General features: G+C 39.0%; 1 protein-coding gene and 1 long non-coding RNA gene across 17 annotated transcripts; one reads left to right on the top strand and one right to left on the bottom strand.

The window, feature by feature from the left end:
• Nucleotides 1–2,786: 2,786 nt before the first annotated feature.
• On the bottom strand, nt 2,787–11,551 carry LOC124136455. Of its 12 annotated transcripts, none has more exons than XR_007221576.1 (6): nt 11,532–11,551; nt 10,576–10,658; nt 10,111–10,203; nt 7,518–7,554; nt 4,908–5,042; nt 2,787–3,002 (listed from the first exon to the last, which is right to left on the bottom strand). It is a non-coding gene; the product is annotated as an uncharacterized LOC124136455 (long non-coding RNA). The 12 variants fall into 12 exon arrangements; XR_007221572.1 differs by having other exon boundaries at nt 10,576–10,661; nt 11,532–11,549; XR_007221575.1 differs by lacking the exon at nt 11,532–11,551 and adding an exon at nt 11,416–11,434.
• Nucleotides 11,522–21,131, top strand: LOC124136453 (NAD-capped RNA hydrolase NUDT12-like). 5 transcript variants are annotated; one of them, XM_046502367.2, is made up of 7 exons: nt 11,522–11,706; nt 13,748–13,872; nt 17,500–17,602; nt 19,016–19,659; nt 20,098–20,241; nt 20,385–20,536; nt 20,699–21,131. In XM_046502367.2, exons 2-7 carry the CDS (start codon nt 13,749–13,751, stop codon nt 20,858–20,860), a joined length of 1,329 nt encoding a protein of 442 aa, XP_046358323.1. In that variant the 5' UTR covers nt 11,522–11,706; nt 13,748; the 3' UTR covers nt 20,861–21,131. The 5 variants fall into 5 exon arrangements, with proteins under 5 accessions (XP_046358323.1, XP_046358319.1, XP_046358320.1 ...); XM_046502363.2 differs by lacking the exon at nt 11,522–11,706 and adding an exon at nt 12,028–12,531; XM_046502364.2 differs by lacking the exon at nt 11,522–11,706 and adding an exon at nt 12,030–12,531 and having other exon boundaries at nt 17,503–17,602.
• Nucleotides 21,132–21,558: the final 427 nt, after the last annotated feature.

The following is a 21,558-nucleotide window of genomic DNA, read 5'->3' as shown; positions in this document are numbered from 1 at the left end:
ATGAATGATAAGGTGCTAGGGTTAGGGTTTCTACCTAATATATGTCTAATTGTGATGTAAAACTTGGTTATTCCTGATACAGACGCTGATGTTCTCGTATCTCAACAGAAACATGAATGATAAGGTGCTAGGGTTAGGGTTTCTACTCAATATATGTCCGACAGTGATGTAAAACTGCGTTATTCTTGAATCAGACGCTGATGTTCTCGTATCCCAACAGAAACATGAATGATAAGGTGCTAGGGTAAGGGTTTCTACTCAATATATGTCTAATTGTGATGTAAAACTGCATTATTCCTGATACAGACGCTGATGTTCTCGTATCTCAACAGAAACATGAATGATAAGGTGCTAGGGTTAGGGTTTCTACCTAATATATGTCTAATTGTGATGTAAAACTGGATTATTTCTGATACAGACGCTGATGTTCCCGTATCTCAACAGAAACATGAATGATTAGGTGCTAGGGTTAGGATTTCTACTCAATATATGTCCGACAGTGATGTAAAACTGCGTTATTCTTGAATCAGACGCTGATGTTCTCGTATCTCAACAGAAACATGAATGATAAGGTGCCAGGGTTAGGGTTTCTACTCAATATATGTCCGACAGTGATGTAAAACTGCGTTATTCTTGAATCAGACGTTGATGTTCTCGTATCCCAACAGAAACATGAATGATAAGGTGCTAGGGTTAGGGTTTCTACCCAATATATGTCCGACAGTGATGTAAAACTGCGTTATTCTTGAATCAGACGCTGATGTTCTCGTATCCCAACAGAAACATGAAAGATAAGGTGCTAGGGTTAGGGTTTCTACCTAATATATGTCTAATTGTGATGTAAAACTGGGTTATTCCTGATACAGACGCTGATGTTATCGTATCTCAACAGAAACGTGAATCGTGAGGTGCTAGGGTTAGGGTTTCTACCTAATATATGTCTAATTGTGATGTAAAACTGCGTTATTCCTGATACAGACGCTGATGTTCTCGTATCTCAACAGAAACATGAATGATAAGGTGCTAGGGTTAGGGTTTCTACCTAATATATGTCCGACAGTGATGTAAAACTGCGTTATTCTTGAATCAGACGCTGATGTTCTCGTATCCCAACAGAAACATGAATGATAAGGTGCTAGGGTTAGGGTTTCTACTCAATATATGTCCGACAGTGATGTAAAACTGCGTTATTCTTGAATCAGACGCTGATGTTCTCGTATCCCAACAGAAACATGAATGATAAGGTGCTAGGGTTAGGGTTTCTACTCAATATATGTCCGACAGTGATGTAAAACTGCGTTATTCTTGAATCAGACGCTGATGTTCTCGTATCCCAACAGAAACATGAAAGATAAGGTGCTAGGGTTAGGGTTTCTACCTAATATATGTCTAATTGTGATGTAAAACTGGGTTATTCCTGATACAGACGCTGGTGTTATCGTATCTCAACAGAAACGTGAATCGTGAGGTGCTAGGGTTAGGGTTTCTACCTAATATATGTCTAATTGTGATGTAAAACTGCGTTATTCCTGATACAGACGCTGATGTTCTCGTATCCCAACAGAAACATGAATGATAAGGTGCTAGGGTTAGGGTTTCTACTCAATATATGTCTAATTGTGATATAAAAGTGGGTTATTTCTGATACAGACGCTGATGTTATCGTATCTCAACAGAAACATGAATCGTAAGGTGCTTGGGTTTGGGCTTCTTCCCAATGTATGTCCGACAATGATGTAAAACTGGATTATTCTTGAATCAGACGCAGCTGTTACGGAATCTCAAAAGAACAAGAATCGTAAGGTTCTAGGGTTAGTGTTCCTACCCAATATATGTCTAATTGTGATATAAAAGTGGGCCGAAAAGTGACAAGAAACTGCTTTATTAGTCACACAGACCCTACTTATTAATTTCTGCCTTTATGGTACTGCAATTTTGCTGGAGTAGAGTGAGAGAAACTTGGGTGTACAGGTGTCCCAATTGTCATGGTTGATGGAACTTGATGTACTGGTCATGGGTTCAAATCCAGAATATGAACCTTCGTTTCAGCACCACAATACCTCTTGTGGTTGCATAAATTTGTGTCTCACTTTCAAATCACACTGCCACATGTCCATCTGTTCAGCTTAAGGTCACTATTCTCCAAACCAGTGATCAGAATGGATCCTCACATAACCAATCGACACAACTCTGCAGTGTTGAAGCATTTAAGACCATTAGGCCAACTTTTCTCTCAAACAGCATAAAACATCCACACTATGGTGACGACAATCTCATTAAAATCAGACCTTAGTTCTTGCTACTGCTAAACAAAGATCTGAGGACATCCCAGTACGGGTCACGTCAGACCGACCTTGTGCGAACTTTGACCGACCAATAGAATGACCAATCAGAAGGCAGCTTTCTCGTGCTTTACGGCACTAATTTCAAATTGGCGACTACGCTTCGAAAAATATTTGGACAAATTCTCGATTACAAATTTGAAAACTAAACAAAAGAACATTCTGGAGTGGCTAATAGATGGTCTAGATTGTATGGATTCAGTTGTTAAACCTGCAACTATCTTTCCGAATACCCCGTGTTAAAAGTTTTCGAGGTTGTATGATTAGAAATCACATTCTGACTGTCACTTTCATGATCTGGTTAGCGACGCTCTGATCGGTCGAATGAAAAGTCGTTCTGACGTGACTCCTAATGGGATGTCTTCAGGTCTTTGTTTAGTGGTAGCGAGAACTAAGGTCTGATTTTAATGAGATTGTGGTGACGGAAACACAACTAGTATCACATGTATTCCAATACTTTATTCTATTACAGAAATCCATTTTTTTATACTATATATACATCAGTAGTGAAAACAAAAAACTTCTGAATACCATATTTGTGAAACTTATACTTAAAGATGGTGTCAGTTATCTTCAACTTGCTGAATATGAACTTGACAATATTAGTGTTGGAATCAAGAGTGCAGCGTCCAGTTCATGACATCACTTTAAAGCAGATATCTGAAACCACAAAAAAATGAATCAAAAATCTTATCTGGAGCTCTGTTAAAATACTGTAAAATTTGCATTTTATCTCAAACCTCAAATAAAATATTTCAAAATTTCAAATTCACACATTTCTCAGCCCATTATACACTTTATTAACAACAATTAGTGAAAGCACACTTTCAAGATTTATTTTCTGGCATATTGCTCAGCAATGGTGCCCCAAAACTGCTACCCTTTTGTTAATTCCAACCCAATAAGTACATAGAAGGTTGCATGATCAAAAACATAAGAACAAATAGTTGAAGGCAAGTGTTTTAGAAGCACATAGTGTTTCAAATAAAAAATATGACTAAACTTAATCAAATAGATTGCAAACATAAGTCTAGATATATACAATGAACACTTCTCAAGAACATCTGTGCATCCTTACAACAGGACTAACTTGCATAATTTCAGAGCAGATTTGTTAAAATTGCTATTTCAGATGACCTAAAAATGCGTTTGTGGGGGAAGTATTTAAATGTATGGGACCCATGTATTTTACCTGAAGTTTAACCCAATCTGTGGTATTTCATGAAGGGTGTTTTAGCAAGGGATGACTGTATTTATGTTTATGTTGCAGCATTGCAAAAAGAACCAACATCAGATATTTCAAATCCTTATCTTGAACAAATATACAGTTTGGAATCCCAATAAAATTCACATTTCTTGAACTGATTTGCCGCTCTGATAAAGGGTACTTATATATTTTATTATGTGGCTGTTTTCTCAATATCATTTTCATTTTAACACTTAGATCAATTCATAACATTTAATACACTCCTGTGTCACCATTTACAGTGTTGATATTTTCCATTCATCACTCGAATTTACCGGTATATGCATAAAACCAAAAGGACTAAACGAAAATGCAGTAAATGTAGATAAGGGGGCACATGTGAAGTATGTGCAGTTAAAGTAACAGCAGTTAAAAAAATAATACTATGCCCCAAAGTACAATGTAATATAATTTAGCATCGACGACAAATTCAATATGGTTGACATGGTGGCCATATTTAGAATCAAGATATTATCACTGTCATCTTGTTACAATAACAAGCAACTAACCAAGTCACCGAACCTGACCACCCAATCACTTAACTCGTCCCTTATAACAAGGATAGGTTGCAGTGGACCTATTCTAACACAGAATCACCACGATGGACTGATTTTTGTGATTCTTGGATTTCTTGGATTGTCATTAAAGTAAAAGTTTTAAACAACTGAAGGTTGATGCAAGCTAACATTAGCTGACTTCAACACTTGGTACCTGAACACATAACACATCTACAGACTGAATTTGTTTAAAATATATCAACATTGGTCTATGTTTTGTGTCGTTATATTCGCAGCCATGTTATTTTCGACCACCTTAAAGGAAGATAAATTTGAAAGTGACTATTGAACATAACATGTCTTTACACACATGACCATTCTATTTTATGTTGTAATTTAAATTTCATGTCCATTATTCATGTGTTCAATCATTTTCAGATGACTTTTGGACCCCACAGCCCCTCAATACCTGAAAAGTTCATGGTGAATCTCAAACCTGAACTGTGTTCAGATAACAGCAGTTACGTGGGTGATTTCTGACCTGCTGACAGATTATTGTTCAGATCAATATTTGCTTCAACTCAGACACCCACCTTAATGCAGTTATGTTTGCGATTTCGGACCTTCTTGATTTTGACTGATTTTGCTGACTTTTTGCCTAGTTTTACATTTAATGTATATTTTATAAAAATAAAAGTCCACACAAAGGAAACAGTGGATAAATAACACATAACAAGCCATGAGGAATTTATCATCCTTTAATTTTCAAACCCCTGATGAAATTTGGAAGTTTAATCTTACCCAAAATGTTGAAAAACTTACTTTTCCACATAAATTTTTTAACCAGATGTTATTCTTCCACCTTATTTGATTTGCAGATTTCCATGTCAGACAAAGATCAAGCGGTGTCATAGGATTCCTTTTCACTTGATCAGGAGGGATGCTGTTGTGTGCCAACTGAAATAAAAAATACGACGATGATAATCAATGCTACTCCATAGTCATACTGTCATCGGGGCCTTGGTCTATAATTCAGGGTACGATTTCATTCTGTCTTACCACCTGCACCAGGTGCAACAAAGTGAACTAAGCAGGTTGCACCACCAAAATCTTCTGTTATTTTGAATTTTAAATAAATTCAAAGAAAAAAAACCCTTGAGAATGTGCTCCAGAATTTATTTTGAGGTGAATCTGAACATGCCTTTTCATATCATGATATCGAGTAAACAACCTTAAACAGAAGTCTCAAAGTGTCTGTTGTGATTGTAACCTCATGAGTGACTGTTCTAGTGGTAATTGTGAAGAATGAGTCCTGCAAGTTCAATGCATTCAGACCACCTGTGTATTTCACTATTTTCATGAACTTTTGTTTCCTGGATTCGAAAAGACTTGCAGCCAGTTCTAAAAGAATTCAGTTTTCCACTTATGGTTGGAAATGTTACCTGCACTGGGTGCAACCTAACCTCACCTAAAAGTTACCGACACCTGGGCCTACTTGCACAGAACAATCTTAACTACAATCGATCTTAGGCGGCTACAATCAATTTTACAATCACCATACAATTGTCCTATTCCACTTGCACAAACCCATCTTAGTGTGATTGTAAGACGGCTCATCTAAGATTGAAATCTTCAACGGTGGAGGTACAAATATCTTAAACTCGACTCCTGTCTACAGTTGTCTGCAAACGCGCATAGCTTGCTGCGTATACAATAAGTGGAACTGTTCACGACACAACATGTACCTCCCTCCATGGGACCTTGCACAGTTTCAAGAAAGGTGCCAATTATTTGAAGGAAACGATTACTAGAATGATGGCATATATTTTTGTCGGCATTAATAGTGTCATGATTTAGGAATTGTTATCTGTTGCAACTTGAGAAATACCTACTCATGTTTTTTTATCAAAAGTATTGAAATATGAATAAATATATTATTTAGTGACACAATCATTATGAAAATTAAAATAAACAAGTATTTGTCACAAAGTGACGAAATGTCCCCCGCCTGTATATACACCATAGTACCAAATATGAAGACAATCCAGCGATTAGTTCTTGAGATATTGCGGCAACACCGTTTCCAACTCCAAAAGCAGATTTGCCTGCTGTGACCTTGAAAATGGGGTCAAGGTCCTCAAAACCTATGGTGTCTGCGGAGTCTGTATATACACCATAGTTCCAAATATGAAGACAATCCAGTGTTTAGTTCTTGAGATATCGCGGCAACAAACAGGTGGGACGTACGGATGGACGTGAATACTACATCCCCCGCTTCGCACTTTCGCGCGGCGGGGGACAATAATACTAAAAATATTTCCTAATAACATAACAGGGAGAAGCTTTTCGTAAAATCCTAAATATATCCTTCATGCTTTCATTTTGTTGCTGTGACAAAGGATGTTATGAGTACCTTTTCAAAACACAGGAAGACGCAGGATTTCAAGAATGCATGAAAAATAATAATAATGAATAATGTTTTGAGAAAGCAGTTGTTTAATATATATTCACTCTGTATTAATTATATTGATAATTATTTTTAAAAGGTGTAATTTTTACTTTTGCTATTTATGGGATATTTTACACAAATTTCAAATGTCTCATCATGTGTATTTGCTTGTTTAATAAATACTTTTCTTTTCTTTTTAATTCAGATTTTAAAATCCCTTGTCCCCTGCCAACTCGATTTTAGATTTAAACATGTTTGACTTCATCTAATATTTATTTGTAGATTAATTTAATGATGAACTAAAGACAAAATAACTGACACGAATGGGACCGAAAAGAATAACAGGGGGAGCTCAGCGATTCTACAACATTAATACACTGGGCAAGGTAGATTCTACGCTACATGCTTACACAAAGGGAAACCACTCTCATCTAGAGTATAAACTATGATTAGCTGCCCTTGAGTTATTGAAAAGGTCACGGACGTTACTAATTGCTTGCATACAACTTTTTATCCTTCCCTTGATTAGTGAAAAGGTATGTTGTTTCACACTTCTTTCAGCATTGAGTCCGGTGGGTATAGTACTTTTACTTTTAGCTATCGATTCAATAGTTAAGTGGTTCACTATTGCAATTAACGATATTTCTGACGTTAAATCTTAAATTAAAGTGTTGATTTGAATCATAAAGTTAACAAAATAACGAGGCAATATTTGAACATAAGGCAGAATATATATGTGAATTAGATGAGGTCCTGCGCGCCATTTTGTCAAGTTTATTCAGGGACCACAACAATCTTAGCTACTTAAGATTGGTTTGGACCAATTGTAAGTTTCGCTTGTAGCTTACACTGATCATTGCCTACAATCCCTTTGATCAATTGGACAGCGATTGTAGCTGAAGCCTAAGATCGTGATCTTAAGGATTTACAATAATTGAAGTGCTAAGATGGTTCTGTGCAAGTGGACCCAGCAATGTTTTTACCTGCACTGGTGGGGCTTGTATGTAGAGAAATCGATCCCTGTAATTGAATGTGATTATGGCTATTAATGTAGTATTTAAGTAATAGTATAGACAAATACTACAATGACAATGACAGAATTTGCTGCGTATATTTCTTATTTATCAATAAGTCATTAAAGCCTTAATCATGTTAATGATATTTAACATAACCCTAAGGTAATGATTGTTCTCTTCCTGTCAACATTAACAGATTTCTACATTCAACTGTTTATTACTCAAAATTGTGTATCTTGTGTAAGTGAATAGGCAATATAATCAGAAACCTATTATCAGGATGAGTTGGTTTTCAACCACAGAGATCCATGAAAAACGTTTGACAGTGACCATCATACGTAAGGGCAATGTGTTGAATTGGAACCCCTTTGATCACATGGGTCTAATGGTACGCTCTCTGATTGGGTGCTGCCTAACTTCCTTCTTTCTTACATGTCAGTCACTGGATACAATAGATCATATTTGAAGATATTGATGAATTTCAAAACAATTGTCATACACACTGGTATACCATAATGACATTATAGATGGAAATAAATACCTTCTACAGCAATTTAATATCATCTAACAGTTCTGGAATAGCTAAATATGCAAACAAAAGAATCAACATGTTTTTTACACTATAGATGACTTACTGTACAATAACTTACATGTCTGAGTAGTGGAAGAAAACAACATTTTAAACATATCTGCCATGTTTGTCATGCTCAAACTCAAATAAAAAATTTTAATACATTTCTGGTGACTTTATTCCTGGAACCACACAAAAAATGACAGCTTCATAACAATTGTAGGTTATTAAAGAAATGTAAAAATAAAGCATCACTGGATTCAAGGATTACATTAAGGTTAAAGTTCATAAATGTGCAAGTTATTGAAATACACACAACAGAACCTCGTGCAACATTGTCACCATATATTGAATTACATGAGCAGTCTGTGCCCCAAAATGATGGGTCAACTAGCCCGTTGATACTTCATTGTGTTCAGTAGTATACAGTGCAGAGTCTGCTGAGTCCAGTAAAGAGTCAGAATATAATATAGCAGTTGCCTTATTAGTCTATAGCAATTTGTCATCTGCAAATATATTAAAAAATATTGGACATTACTATTTAATTGGATTAGGAATTCCACAGAGATTAGATAAGTACGTAAAACATAATTTTAACAGTATGATTAGAGAATCAAGATGATATTTTTAAGATTAGAAATTGAATTTGTCCCCAGTTTTAAGAGGCTTGGGTAAACCCTGTAGTGACCAGGCTCCATGGTCCAGTGCACAACATTTACAATGTAGGTCTAAACTAAACAGGGGGCCCTAGCACTTGACCTTACATCTTCCACAAACAGCCTGTCAGCTGAAAAGGAACATAGCAGTTTTCTTATAATGTTCAATTCTTCCAATCCAGGTGCAAAGAGTTTTAATATTTATAATATTAATAAAAAAACATATACTTTATGCTGACATCCCTAGCACCGGTTAAAATGATGGTGACTCGCTTGTATTACTTTTCCCATTTCTATTAGATTGGAGACACTTATTTCAGAATATGATGAGCAAACTTGACTCTTGTCAGGTAATATTATCAATACACCAGGTAGGCACCTTGCACAATCATAACTTGAGAAAGACAGAGACGAGTTCAACAAAAAATACCACAACAAGGTAGTGCACATTAGCTCTGTTGTGAGGAAGATACTGATTTTACAACTAAAGTGGACACTTTCTAGCACATTTTACAAACATACATAACCTGAAGATACCATATAATTGTGTTACGACAAAGCATGTGCAGATAGTTGTGGGAACCTTGGTTTGTGTCTCTTACAAACTGATACAAACAGTCTGTATTCATAATAATCAATAAAAATAGCACACTATAATACTAGAGTATAAGATTATTTAAAAAATTGAACTGTATAACTTTGTTTGTTTGTTGTTTAATGCTGTACTAAGCAATATTCGTGCTTTGACAGCTGCCTGTAAATAATCAAATCTGGACCTGACAATCCAGTAATTGACATCATGAGCATCAATCCATGCAAAAGGGATACGATGACATGCATTAACATGGTCTCTGAGCCTGACCCCTCAATCACGTTAGTCGCCTCTTATGACAAGGATAGTCGCCTCTTAAAGCAAGCATGGTTTGCTGAAGACCTATTCTGACCCTGATCTTCACTGGTAAATGTGTATAACTAAACATGCTGAAGTAGTGCCCATGATCATGTGGCACTTGCCACCAAGACAATGACAAGAACTACAGTAACAATATTCCCTCTATTTGGGTACAACACAAATTGTCTAAAACACTGAGAAATATGCACATTTGCTCTTAGTCCTTATTAAAGTGTGCTGGTACTGTACAGACAAATCTTATTTTGGAATGTATCAGAAATAACAGGAAAATGACAAGGACAAATGCAGGCCAGTAGACAAAGTGAAAAGAAAAATATACAATATATAAAACACTGCCAAACAGATCACTATTTAAAAACAACACTATGTCATTTTTTGTATGTACAATGACATTATAATTGGGGATTCAATTATACTTACTAAAACAGGATGTTGCCAGCAGTGTTCACTACGGTTCATGATATGGTATTCTCAGTTCTGTCCATTGCTCATTGGCAGATGTAGTGTCTGCTACTGTCAACAAAAACATTCCAACATTACACCCTACACTAAATTGTATGAGTTAAATGGAGATATATTCATCAATAAAATGGTATTTTGCCTTCAGACACTTAGTTATCAGAGGATTACAGTTAGTTAGATGCTGTAGGCCTAGTCATAATCTTAAAATATGACAACACAATTATTCTGGTATAAATGGATAAATTTGAGTTTGTTGACAGAGGTTGCAAAGAAACAATACAGATGTAGACTGACCAGTGTAATTAACTAACAGTTGGGGAATGTTGATCATGACTGGTTATAAAGTCTATCAATCAGCCTCTCTACTATCAACAAACATTTAGGCCTACAAAACAAACACTTTCACCAGCACTTTGAGAATACCTGGGTCACGTGATGGTGTTTTGGAGCATTTTCAGTTGTTTGGGACTTCAGAGCTTGAATAAATTTTCTGCCTCCGATGCATACTGCTGAAATGTAAACAAAATACGACATATAATAGTATATATATGTAAATACTAATTACTAGTAATTACTACCAGTTGGACTAAAAGAAACGAGCGATTCTGAAAAGGAACGTGACCCAATCGTCTTTGGATGCAAGTGATTCGCGTCAAAACATGGGCGCTTGATACCAGGCAACAACTCCAATACAATATACGATAGGTAGTACTGTAGGACATACTGTTTCGGTAAAGCACTCTTTCTTTTAGAATAAACGGCATTTATGATGCGTGACCTTGCTTGTGCACGTCGACGTTGTTTCTAGGGACGCAAGGCTACCTGTAGAAAACACGCACGACATTACGTTCCCACTTGTGGCAATGGTAGGAATATTGAAGAGTTATGAAAACACCCACGTTTGTTGTGCTCTATTTAGAGAAAAGACACAATTAACTAGCCTAAACTTGGCCTAGGTTGAGTGGAACAAATGACGTGACCTTACACAAAATGGCGGCGGATGATGATGCATGACGAGGTCATGTGACCAGCTGGTGATGTAATTATCAACGGTTACCGTATAATTTTCTTCATGATAATGTAGATTCTATTTGTAATTTCAGGTGACTGGGAACATACTGGAATGGTGGTTGAAAGGTTCGCATGGCGCATTTCACCATTACGAAGCTACTTCTACAACTAGAAAGCTAGCTGGTTACAGGCTGAAGTTGCTCTGCGGTAATCTATTTATTTTTCTGTTGAGACAGAGCCTGGCTTGCATACCGTCGACGTAGACTCGTTGACCAATGAAAATCATTTTAGACATGCTCTTTTGCCGTTAGGTAGTAGTAGCAGTAAATGTTAGTCTCCAGAGACGTAGAGACCGTCTTTGTACCTACTAGTAGCAGGTCATAGTTGCTAACAACTCTGTGCTAGTAGTAGGTAATATTTCCTGGATCGGGTGCAATATGAATAGCAGAGCCGCCTGCTTCTTTGACGTCCCAGTGCAGAGTTCCAGAATTCCTCGTAAATTGTGTCTACGAGTTGGCATTAGCTACGAATTCATCGCATCCCGTAAGATATATGAAATGTATTCATTTGGTAAATCTGTTTGCAAGATTATTTTGTGTGAAGAATGAATGGATGCATGGTGAATGAAACTGTATTTTGTTTTCCCTATCCTCCCTTATGTTTCCTGATCCCGTTCCAAGAAACGCGACAATCAGTGGCCGTTTTCGCCAGATGATATAAACGACGTTTTGATGGGGTGCCGTTTCAGTCCACACATCACAGGGCCACGGATAGCCATACCATACTGACTGTACTGATTACATTAAAAAAAGCCTCTTTTTTAATGTAATCAGTACAGTCAGTATAGTATGGCTATCCGTCGCCCTGTGCCACACATAGCCAAGAGCCGCTGTGGGGTACTAGCCTACAGTCAAGACATGACCCTACATCATGTAATGTCTTGACTGTAGGACCCCATCGCGTCTCTCGGATAGTCATTTGGTCAAAATAGACCTGTGAAATCCGATGAAAACACGATATTTGTTAAGTGGATACATATCAGAACCAGATTGATCAGTTAGTATCGACTTTTAGTCCCTTGCCTTGCCTTCGTGCCTTGTGCAAACAGTTGGCTTTTACAAGCTCCTCACAGCGATGTCCTGTTCGCGGTGCTCCCGAGAGCGTAACGAAGGTGTCACGCACTGTGAAGGAGCTTTGTGTTTACCCTTCCAAGGGAGGTAGCTCTGAAGATATAATTGTAAACTGTTGCAATACAGTTGACATCCGAGTCAGGATCTTGTATTGTATCAAATCTTGACCAATCGAGTCGATAGATATTTAAATGCGATTTCGTCCTCTCGTTCGACTTGGCTTCAGCTGTGCCAGCAGGTAATGGATCTACATACATAATTAATCGCGGTTTTACGTATTGTATTTGTTGCTGAAGTGTGAACCGGTGACGTGAGTGCATTCTGCCGCCAGACACTGAACGATCAGCTGATCAATAGGTAAATGTGTGAAGTATTTGTGGTTTGTTTATAGATATGGTTATTACTATTTTGGGTCATTTTGTTTCTCTGGTGTGCCACAGCAGGAGACAAGACTACAAAATAGATTCCTTTGATGAGTTAACACAGAATATTATCAGTGTAGCCATGGACTTTGGTCAGATGATTTGCACTCGACCTAGAAAAATATTAAGTGAAGTTTCTACCATAACTTTGGGTAGTTTACAACATGTTAGTTAGTTATCTATATCTAGAAGTGCTGGAAGCAAAGGTATATCGATATATATGCAAATGGAGCCTGTGACCATGATATCAACTTGTTGCTAAACAAAAGGTTTGTGACATGTATAGAGCATAGGTTTAGGGATGTATGTGGTATATGAACAGGGCCGTATAAACCTGATAAATTGTGAACATGCCATTCTTATGTAATTTATTTGGTCCAGCACATTTCAACCTGGGCCCATTGGTTTGGGGGTACGATAGTCCCGAGTATGCTGTGCTTGCTGTAAGATAAGAAAATACTTAATGTCCTAAAAGGGAATTCTATTTTCATCATATCATCACATGACTTTACAGATTTACGTAAGCATGAATGAATACAGAAACATATCGAAATTATAAAAGTGAAGTACATTCTATTAAACTATGTATACTGAACCGCAAAAGAAACATCAACCCAAGTAACATTGCATGAAGAGTTGTCATTTAAATATCTGGGTAATTTTTGTAAAGTTTCTAAAATTTAACATTACCTTGTCCAGAAAAATGAAATTTGATGATAATAAAACAAAGCAGATGACAATAAAACCAATCGCCCAAACGCACTTCAAGTCACTCGTGTTTGCATTCCTTCTGACTTTTATATGTTTGACTAAGATAGGGCTTCAGTCAACTTCAGTGTGTGCATGATCAGATCATTTTATACCTGTATCGAAACTGTTTTTGGCAGAGCTCCAGTAAAACAACTCCCATTCAGACATATTTTACCCAACATGAGACCTACAGTGGGTTCTGGGTAGGGTTGGATTGCAGAGGGTCCAGTCCTATAAATATTGGAAATAGATTTGAAATGTATCGGTAATTTGTAATTCCAGAATGAGCAGAGATCGTACTACCAGTAGTGCAGTGAGGCCCAGCAATGTGGCCACCCAGTACCAGGAGCAGCTGTTTGACAGTGCTGCCAAGGGCAATGTAGAACATGTCCTCGCCATGCTTAAAGGTAATGCTGGTATGGTGTCAGTATCTTAACTAGTTACTTTAGAAAGTGCATAATAGCATATGAATCAAATTGTTAATCAGGAAATCTGATTTCTGGATAAGGACACAAAAATGGTACTCAAAATGGAAGCGTTGCTTTATTTTGATGCACAATCAGGATGATTGACTCTCTCTTCACTTGCCACACAGACCATTTTCAGTTTATACATTTACATATATTCTCTTAAAAAAAAGAAATGCAAAGGTGATTTTAGATGTATATTTTATGCATCATATATATAATGAAATGGTAATCGATTGTTCAAAATTGGCACACATCATTTTCATTGATCCAGGTTCTATATGGCACATATGGAACAGTAGATTTTCAAGGTGAAGGTCATCTGTTCTCAATATCTTATGTGGCCACCATCAAAGTCCTACCATGGAAACAATCAGATCCAAAATTGTGACATGGGGAATGTTCACCCACTCTGTCTGCAGTGCTTGTGCCAACTGCCACAGGTGTGGAGGGCCATGGCAGGACCTGGATGTAGTGATTTCTGAAAAGGCTGTTGTCAGTCTTGCTGTGGGAGGTCGGGCGTTGTCTTGTTGGAAATTATGTTTGCATAATGGGAAGGATATGTGGCCGAAGAGTCTCATCTGTGTAACATGGAGCTGTTAATTTCCCCAGAACCTGCACCAAGACTGTTCTACGAGTGTTGGCAATGGCTGCCCACATCATCACACTACCCCCACCACACTGTCCACTTTCTGTGTGCATTTTCGTGCATAACGTTCCCAGCATCGCCTGTAAACACGTTGTCTACCATCCACACAACAAAGCATAAAACATGACTCATCACTAAACCAAGCTTGTCTCCATCACAGTTGTGGCCAAACTCTGTGACCTTGACACCACTGATGTCGCAGCCGATGATACAGTTCCATCAAAATGACACCTCAAACTCGACACCTGAACCTTCAGCGCATAAACAGTTCCTCGCTATCCAGGCTGATATCCTACTCAATCCTAGTATTGCCATAATTGTATGGGTGGCCGTTGTGGTTCTATCCCATAAGTAACATAGCCATATGAATGTGCTCTGGTGGTGATATGTGGTCTACCTGATCTGGGAAGGTCACATGTTGTCCCGTGTGTCCACAGTCTTGTATTGATGTTTGGTGCAATATGGCTACAGCTGAAGATGATTCTCCTGTTAGTGGTCGGATGATTGAGTTGTTGTGTTGGGCTTCAGTCAGTCAAGGCATGTTTTTGCCGTAAGATTGTGATGGCATGCAAATGAAAACCCAATGTTTTTATATCCCAATCCATGCAGGAATGACCAATTCATTTTTGGTATTATTTTTTGTATGGATGTCGACTGTCAGATATTTACGATTTTACTACTTTTGGATTTTGCGTTTTGCAGGGAAAATAATCTATCTTTATATCATCCAAAATATGTGATGTACTTCATAATCAGTGAAATGTTAGTAGTCAGCTACTTGAGATGGGAATCAATTTGAATTTCATCCATATTTGGTAATAAGCACTTTATTCTTGCAGCTGTTTTGTTATGGCAGATGTGGTGGAGCCTGCTTTACATATCCTGTTTTGTTATGGCAGATATGGTGGAGCCTGCTTTACATATCTTGTTTTGTTATGGCAGATGTGGTGGAGCCTGCTTTACATATCCTGTTTTGTTATGGCAGATGTGGTGGAGCCTGCTTTACATATCCTGTTTTGTTATGGCAGATGTGGTGGAGCCTGCCTTACATATCCTGTTTTGTTATGGCAGATGTGGTGGAGCCTGCTTTACATATCCTGTTTTGTTATGGCAGATATGGTGGAGCCTGCTTTACATATCTTGTTTTGTTATGGCAGATGTGGTGGAGCCTGCTTTACATATCCTGTTTTGTTATGGCAGATGTGGTGGAGCCTGCCTTACATATCCTGTTTTGTTATGGCAGATGTGGTGAAGCCTGCTTTACATGTCCTGTTTTGTTTTAGCAGATGTGGCGGAGCCTGCTTTACATATCCTGTTTTGTTATGGCAGATGTCGTGGAGCCTGCTTTACATATCCTGTTTTGTTATGGCAGATGTGGTGGAGCCTGCTTTACATATCCTGTTTTGTTATGGCAGATGTGGTGAAGCCTGCTTTACATATCCTGTTTTGTTATGGCAGATGTCGTGGAGCCTGCTTTACATATCCTGTTTTGTTATGGCAGATGTGGTGGAGCCTGCTTTACATATCCTGTTTTGTTATGGCAGATGTGGTGGAGCCTGCCTTACATATCCTGTTTTGTTATGGAAGATGTGGTGAAGCCTGCTTTACATGTCCTGTTTTGTTTTAGCAGATGTGGCGGAGCCTGCTTTACATATCCTGTTTTGTTATGGCAGATGTCGTGGAGCCTGCTTTACATATCCTGTTTTGTTATGGCAGATGTGGTGGAGCCTGCTTTACATATCCTGTTTTGTTATGGCAGATGTGGTGAAGCCTGCTTTACATATCCTGTTTTGTTATGGCAGATGTCGTGGAGCCTGCTTTACATATCCTGTTTTGTTATGGCAGATGTGGTGGAGCCTGCTTTACATATCCTGTTTTGTTATGGCAGATGTGGTGGAGCCTGCTTTACATATCCTGTTTTGTTATGGCAGATGTGGTGAAGCCTGCTTTACATATCCTGTTTTGTTATGGCAGATGTGGTGGAGCCTGCTTTACATGTCCTGTTTTGTTTCAGCAGATGTAGTGGAGCCTGCTTTAGAGATCCTGTTTTGTTATGGCAGATGTGGTGAAGCCTGCTTTACATATCCTATTGTGTTATGGCAGATGTGGTGGAGCCTGCTTTACATATCCTGTTTTGTTTCAGCAGATGTGGTGAAGCCTGCTTTACTTATCCTGTTTTGTTATGGCAGATGTGGTGGAGCCTGCTTTACATATCCTGTTTTGTTATGGCAGATGTGGTGGAGCCTGCTTTACATATCCTGTTTTGTTATGGCAGATGTGGTGGAGCCTGCTTTACATATCCTGTTTTGTTATGGCAGATGTGGTGGAGCCTGCTTTACATATCTTGTTTTGTTATGGAAGATGTGGTGGAGCCTGCTTTACATATCTTGTTTTGTTATGGCAGATGTGGTGGAGCCTGCTTTACATATCCTGTTTTGTTTTAGCAGATGTGGTGGAGCCTGCTTTACATGTCCTGTTTTGTTATGGCAGATGTGGTGAAGCCTGCTTTACATGGTCCTGTTTTGTTATGGCAGATGTGGTTGAGCCTGCTTTACATATCTTGTTTTGTTATGGCAGATGTGGTGAAGCCTGCTTTACATGTCCTGTTTTGTTATGGCAGATGTGGTGGAGCCTGCCTTACGTGTCCTGTTTTGTTATGGCAGATGTGGTGGAGCCTGCTTTACATATCTTGCTTTGTTATGGCAGATGTGGTGGAGCCTGCTTTACATATCCTGTTTTGTTATGGCAGATGTGGTGGAGCCCACCTTACGTGTCCTGTTTTGTTATGGCAGATGTGGTTGAGCCCACCTTACATGTCCTGTTTTGTTATGGCAGATGTGGTGGAGCCCACCTTACGTGTCCTGTTTTGTTATGGCAGATGTGGTGGAGCCTGCTTTACATGTCCTGTTTTGTTACAGCAGCCGTGGATGTTGATGCCAAGAATGATCATGGGTGGACAGCGCTGATGTTTGCTGCCAGGAATGGCCAGGTGCCTGTCATCAAGTCCTTGTTAGAACAAGGGTAAGTTCAAACAGCTGATCTGGCACCTACAAAGCAGTGCTGTGACTAATCATTTGCTAACACTGAGTGTGATTTGGGTGATGCAGATGGCAAATTGTATGTCTTAGTTTTGTTCTTTGTATGCTTAATATCTGAAGACAGTTGTCCCACTACACAACGGCTTTTCTTGGTTAGATCTGAGCTGCATATCTAAATTGTGTGTTTGCACGTCAGTATGGCAGAGTAATACCATTGACTACTCAAAGTCTCTGATACCACAAGGAATAAAACAAATTCTCCATTTGTCATTATGTTCAGGACAAGCAAGAAGACAAAATTTGAGATTCAATTTGTGTTGTTGTCACTTTGAGATGTCTTTCAATTTGTTGATGTATCATTGACAGGCTTGTGACATAAACATACACTTAATGACATTGAATAACAACAGAAGGTAAATTTGTTGGACGAAAGGCCAAGTTGTGGATGCATGAGGCAGGCACCATCCATTAAGGGAAATAACTCCCATGGTGTTAGTATAGTGCAGCTTGCAAATAAACCAGCTCTTTTATGTACCCTAAGCACATGAACTTACCACTCTTTTGCTGGACCCTGAGCAGACAAGAGTTAACATTTGCTGAAGATCTGCAGGCTGGATAAATTGGCCCCATCTGTGATCAAGCAGCAAACATAATAGAACTACCTTTTTGCCCATACCATGCCATCTGCGCTACTAGAGTGCCCCCATCCACAACTGGGATTACTTTGATCAAAATTTGATCAAAATTTCCCCTGTGATCAAAATTATACACTAACTGCATTACTGAGATATCTCTTATGAAGCTTGTCTGTGTGCTTGCACATTGTCTCTGAGGTACATACTGTCAGTATGTGGATCCACACGGTCATAACTTACCACTAGGCTTGTGAGCTCTTTCACACAAATGGCAGCCTGATGATTTGACAGCTCCTTGGCTGGTTCTTTGTAGCTGTGCCCCACGTCCATGAAGCAAGTATAAGTAGAGTTAGTATCTAATGTAATGCTGATAGCATGAGGATAAGCATGTCATGTCAGGGTCAATCATTGATATTAACTTTATTCTTCAAGTTTTGTTATTCATGAGTAAATAATGACATGTAAGTATTTGATTGTTATTGCATACCGTTGACCTTTTTTAAATTGATGTATTTTATCATGGAATGGCTGCCTATACTTCAGAGCTGAAAGTATGAAACAGAACAGGATTACCAACAATCTGTGTTTTGCTGTACACTGCCTCCAGCTTGCACGGTGATGGTATATGTTTTCCAGGAAGTGAAGGGACGTCAATCAGGAGCCTTAACTAAATGCCGAGTCAGTTGTCTCTGCCATGGATCTGATATTTTCAGTGTGTGATGCTTGTGGGATGATAAGGTGTTTCCTTGTGTCACCTATAGGTGTAGTATGAATGTCCTCAACTCATCCGGCCAGACAGCTCTGGATATCGCCAACTTCTGGAACCACAGCGATGCATCTAGCGCCCTCTCTGACGGAGCTGTCGTTCCCACCCAGGAGTGTCAGAACTACTACTCCCTCAACCCACTTAACAGAGCCTCTGACCGGAGAAAACACCCGGAATGGATCCACCAAGCTGTCAGAAGGGACAACACAAAGTTCATCCTTTTCTCAGATCTGAATCCCTTTCTTATAGAGGACACAAACCAAAAGTCCAAGAAGAGTAAATATGTCCTAGGTCTGTTCAGTTATAATCAGCTAGCAGAACATATAGCAAAGAAACCTCTACTCATATTCCTAGGGCTTGAAACTTGGGACCCTGAGTCTGCTGTGTGGTTTGCTGTTGATGTCACAGGGGTCGAAGAGAGCAAACTGAAGGATGTGCACAAAGATGGCTTCTTTGCAAATCCGTTTCCATTAACTATGCAGATGGATGACCGACATGCTGGAATATTTGCTGAAGCTCGGTCTATTCTAACCTGGCATGATCGGTACTCCTTCTGTGCTACATGTGGCAGCTCGACAGTGGTGCAGGAGGCGGGCTACAAACGGGTGTGCGGCAACGCTGACTGCCGCAGTCACAAGGGTGAGTGAGCTGTGGAGGAGACTGTTCTCAGGATATGGAGATAGGGTGTTTGTTCTCAGACATCACCTGTGGTAGATTTTCACCCCACATAACCAGAGCTGTGCTTTGGATTTTAAAGATAGATCAACCCAAAATGACATCATTTGGAAAATATTCCAACAAAATATGCTCCCCAGTATGTTTTGCTGCAGGGATACTCATGTCAATCATGTACTTTAAAAGTAATGTTCATAGTTTTATCATGAGCTTTTAAATGATTCACTTCACATTGTTTTGTCATCATGCATGTCAAATGTATTGTGTTCATTGAACTCTGATTTAACTTGGCCTGGTTTTTGTTTTTGCATGAATCAAGGCAGGTCCATCCATTTATTTTATCTGTTTCTTCATTATTCCTTAAATCACTATACTGGATAAATAATGTGGACACTTTAACAGGGATCCACAACACCTGTTACCCCCGAGTTGATCCATCCCTCATTATGCTGATTGTCTCCCCTGACGGCACTCGATGTCTGCTGGGCAGGAAGAAGACCTTCCCACCCAAGATGTTCTCGTGCCTCGCTGGCTTCATGGAGCCAGGTGTGTATGGCCTGTCTATGTCAGACTGCAGCATGTCACTCCAAGTTAACACTGTCAGCTGCTGTTTTGGTGTAGTGTTGTATTGAATGGGTACGGAGAGAGTACATGTTGGTTGGTCAGTAAAGTTGTTTGTATTTGGGCAGGTGAAAGTATCGAGGACACCTGTAGGAGAGAGGTGGAGGAGGAGAGCGGGATACAAGTGGGCCATGTGGAGTATCACTCCAGTCAGCCATGGCCGTTCCCTGCTGTCCTCATGCTGGGATGCATCACCCATGCCAAGACAGAAACAATCAAGGTAAAGCAGAAAGGCTGATCTGTCAGCATAGTAGTCATGACATATGTTTCTATAGTTTATGTTCCTTTTCACTTTTTCATGCTCCCACGGTCTGCATAAGGAATGGTAATGGGAGTTACTTCCTTCGATCATCTTGATGAACTTTTGATGCTCTTCCTGCAGCTTGATAATGATGATGAGCTAGAGGCTGCCCAGTGGTTCTCAAGGCCGGAGATTGTCCAGATGTTGACCCATCAGCACCCAGGTGGCCTCTTCGTTCCACCGAGACAAGCTATAGCTCACCAGCTCATCAGGACATGGGTTGGGAAGACCAGCAACCTGTAACTCATCTACACAAGGGGGGAGGAGCAAGATGGAGATTGTAGGAGCAAGAGGTGGGAGAATCTTTCCACCATCACACTGATTCACAGTCAGGGAATAATGATGAATATTATAATCATTAATTATTCTTTATCACCAATCATGCAGAATTCATTAATTTTATTGAATAATTTTAGTAGCATGTTACCATGAGTTTATGTAAATGATTCTCGGGGATCTCCTGTCTGTGATATTTATATTTATATATTCAAGAAATAAAATTTAGAACATAGAATACATCTGGATTGTTTTTAGAACATAGAATTTATCTGGGTTGTAAGTGAACAATTTAAAAAAGAATATCAAAACAATATTTGTGATTCCTGGTTTTTTTAGTTCAGTAAAAAAGGTTAACATACCACCAATGCTTGCACTTGGTGGAGGGATATCATTGTGTAATATATCGGCAGTTTTTGCACCTGGCAGTGAGATATCACTGTGTTAAGGTATGGTTAGTGCTAATGTCTGGTAGAAAGATATCACTTTGTAAATACATGGACTGTGCATGTGCCTGGCAGTGAGTTATTGATGTGTTCATATGTATGCAGTTCTTGCACCTGGTGGGTAGATAACAGTGTGTGGACATTTGGTCAGACCTTGCACCTGGTGGGTAGATAACAGTGTGTGAACATATGGTCAGTTCTTGCACCTGGTGGCTAGAT

Source organism: Haliotis rufescens, unplaced genomic scaffold (genome assembly GCF_023055435.1).
Source record: "Haliotis rufescens isolate VD_foot unplaced genomic scaffold, xgHalRufe1.0.p SCAF_1, whole genome shotgun sequence".
Taxonomy (NCBI): domain Eukaryota; kingdom Metazoa; phylum Mollusca; class Gastropoda; order Lepetellida; family Haliotidae; genus Haliotis; species Haliotis rufescens.
The sequence above is the reverse complement of the archived record's forward strand: the minus strand, read 5'-3'. Positions and strand labels throughout refer to the sequence as shown.

What these genes read in the sequence shown, in the direction of transcription:
- LOC124136453 (XM_046502363.2), top strand. Translation starts at nt 12,485, where the DNA reads ATGCGATTTCGTCCTCTCGTTCGACTTGGCTTCAGCTGTGCCAGCAG. An exon ending in GGCTTCAGCTGTGCCAGCAG is followed by an intron (nt 12,532 to 13,747) that starts GTAATGGATCTA and finishes TTGTAATTCCAG; the next exon opens with AATGAGCAGAGATCGTACTA. An exon ending in AAGTCCTTGTTAGAACAAGG is followed by an intron (nt 17,603 to 19,015) that starts GTAAGTTCAAAC and finishes TGTCACCTATAG; the next exon opens with GTGTAGTATGAATGTCCTCA.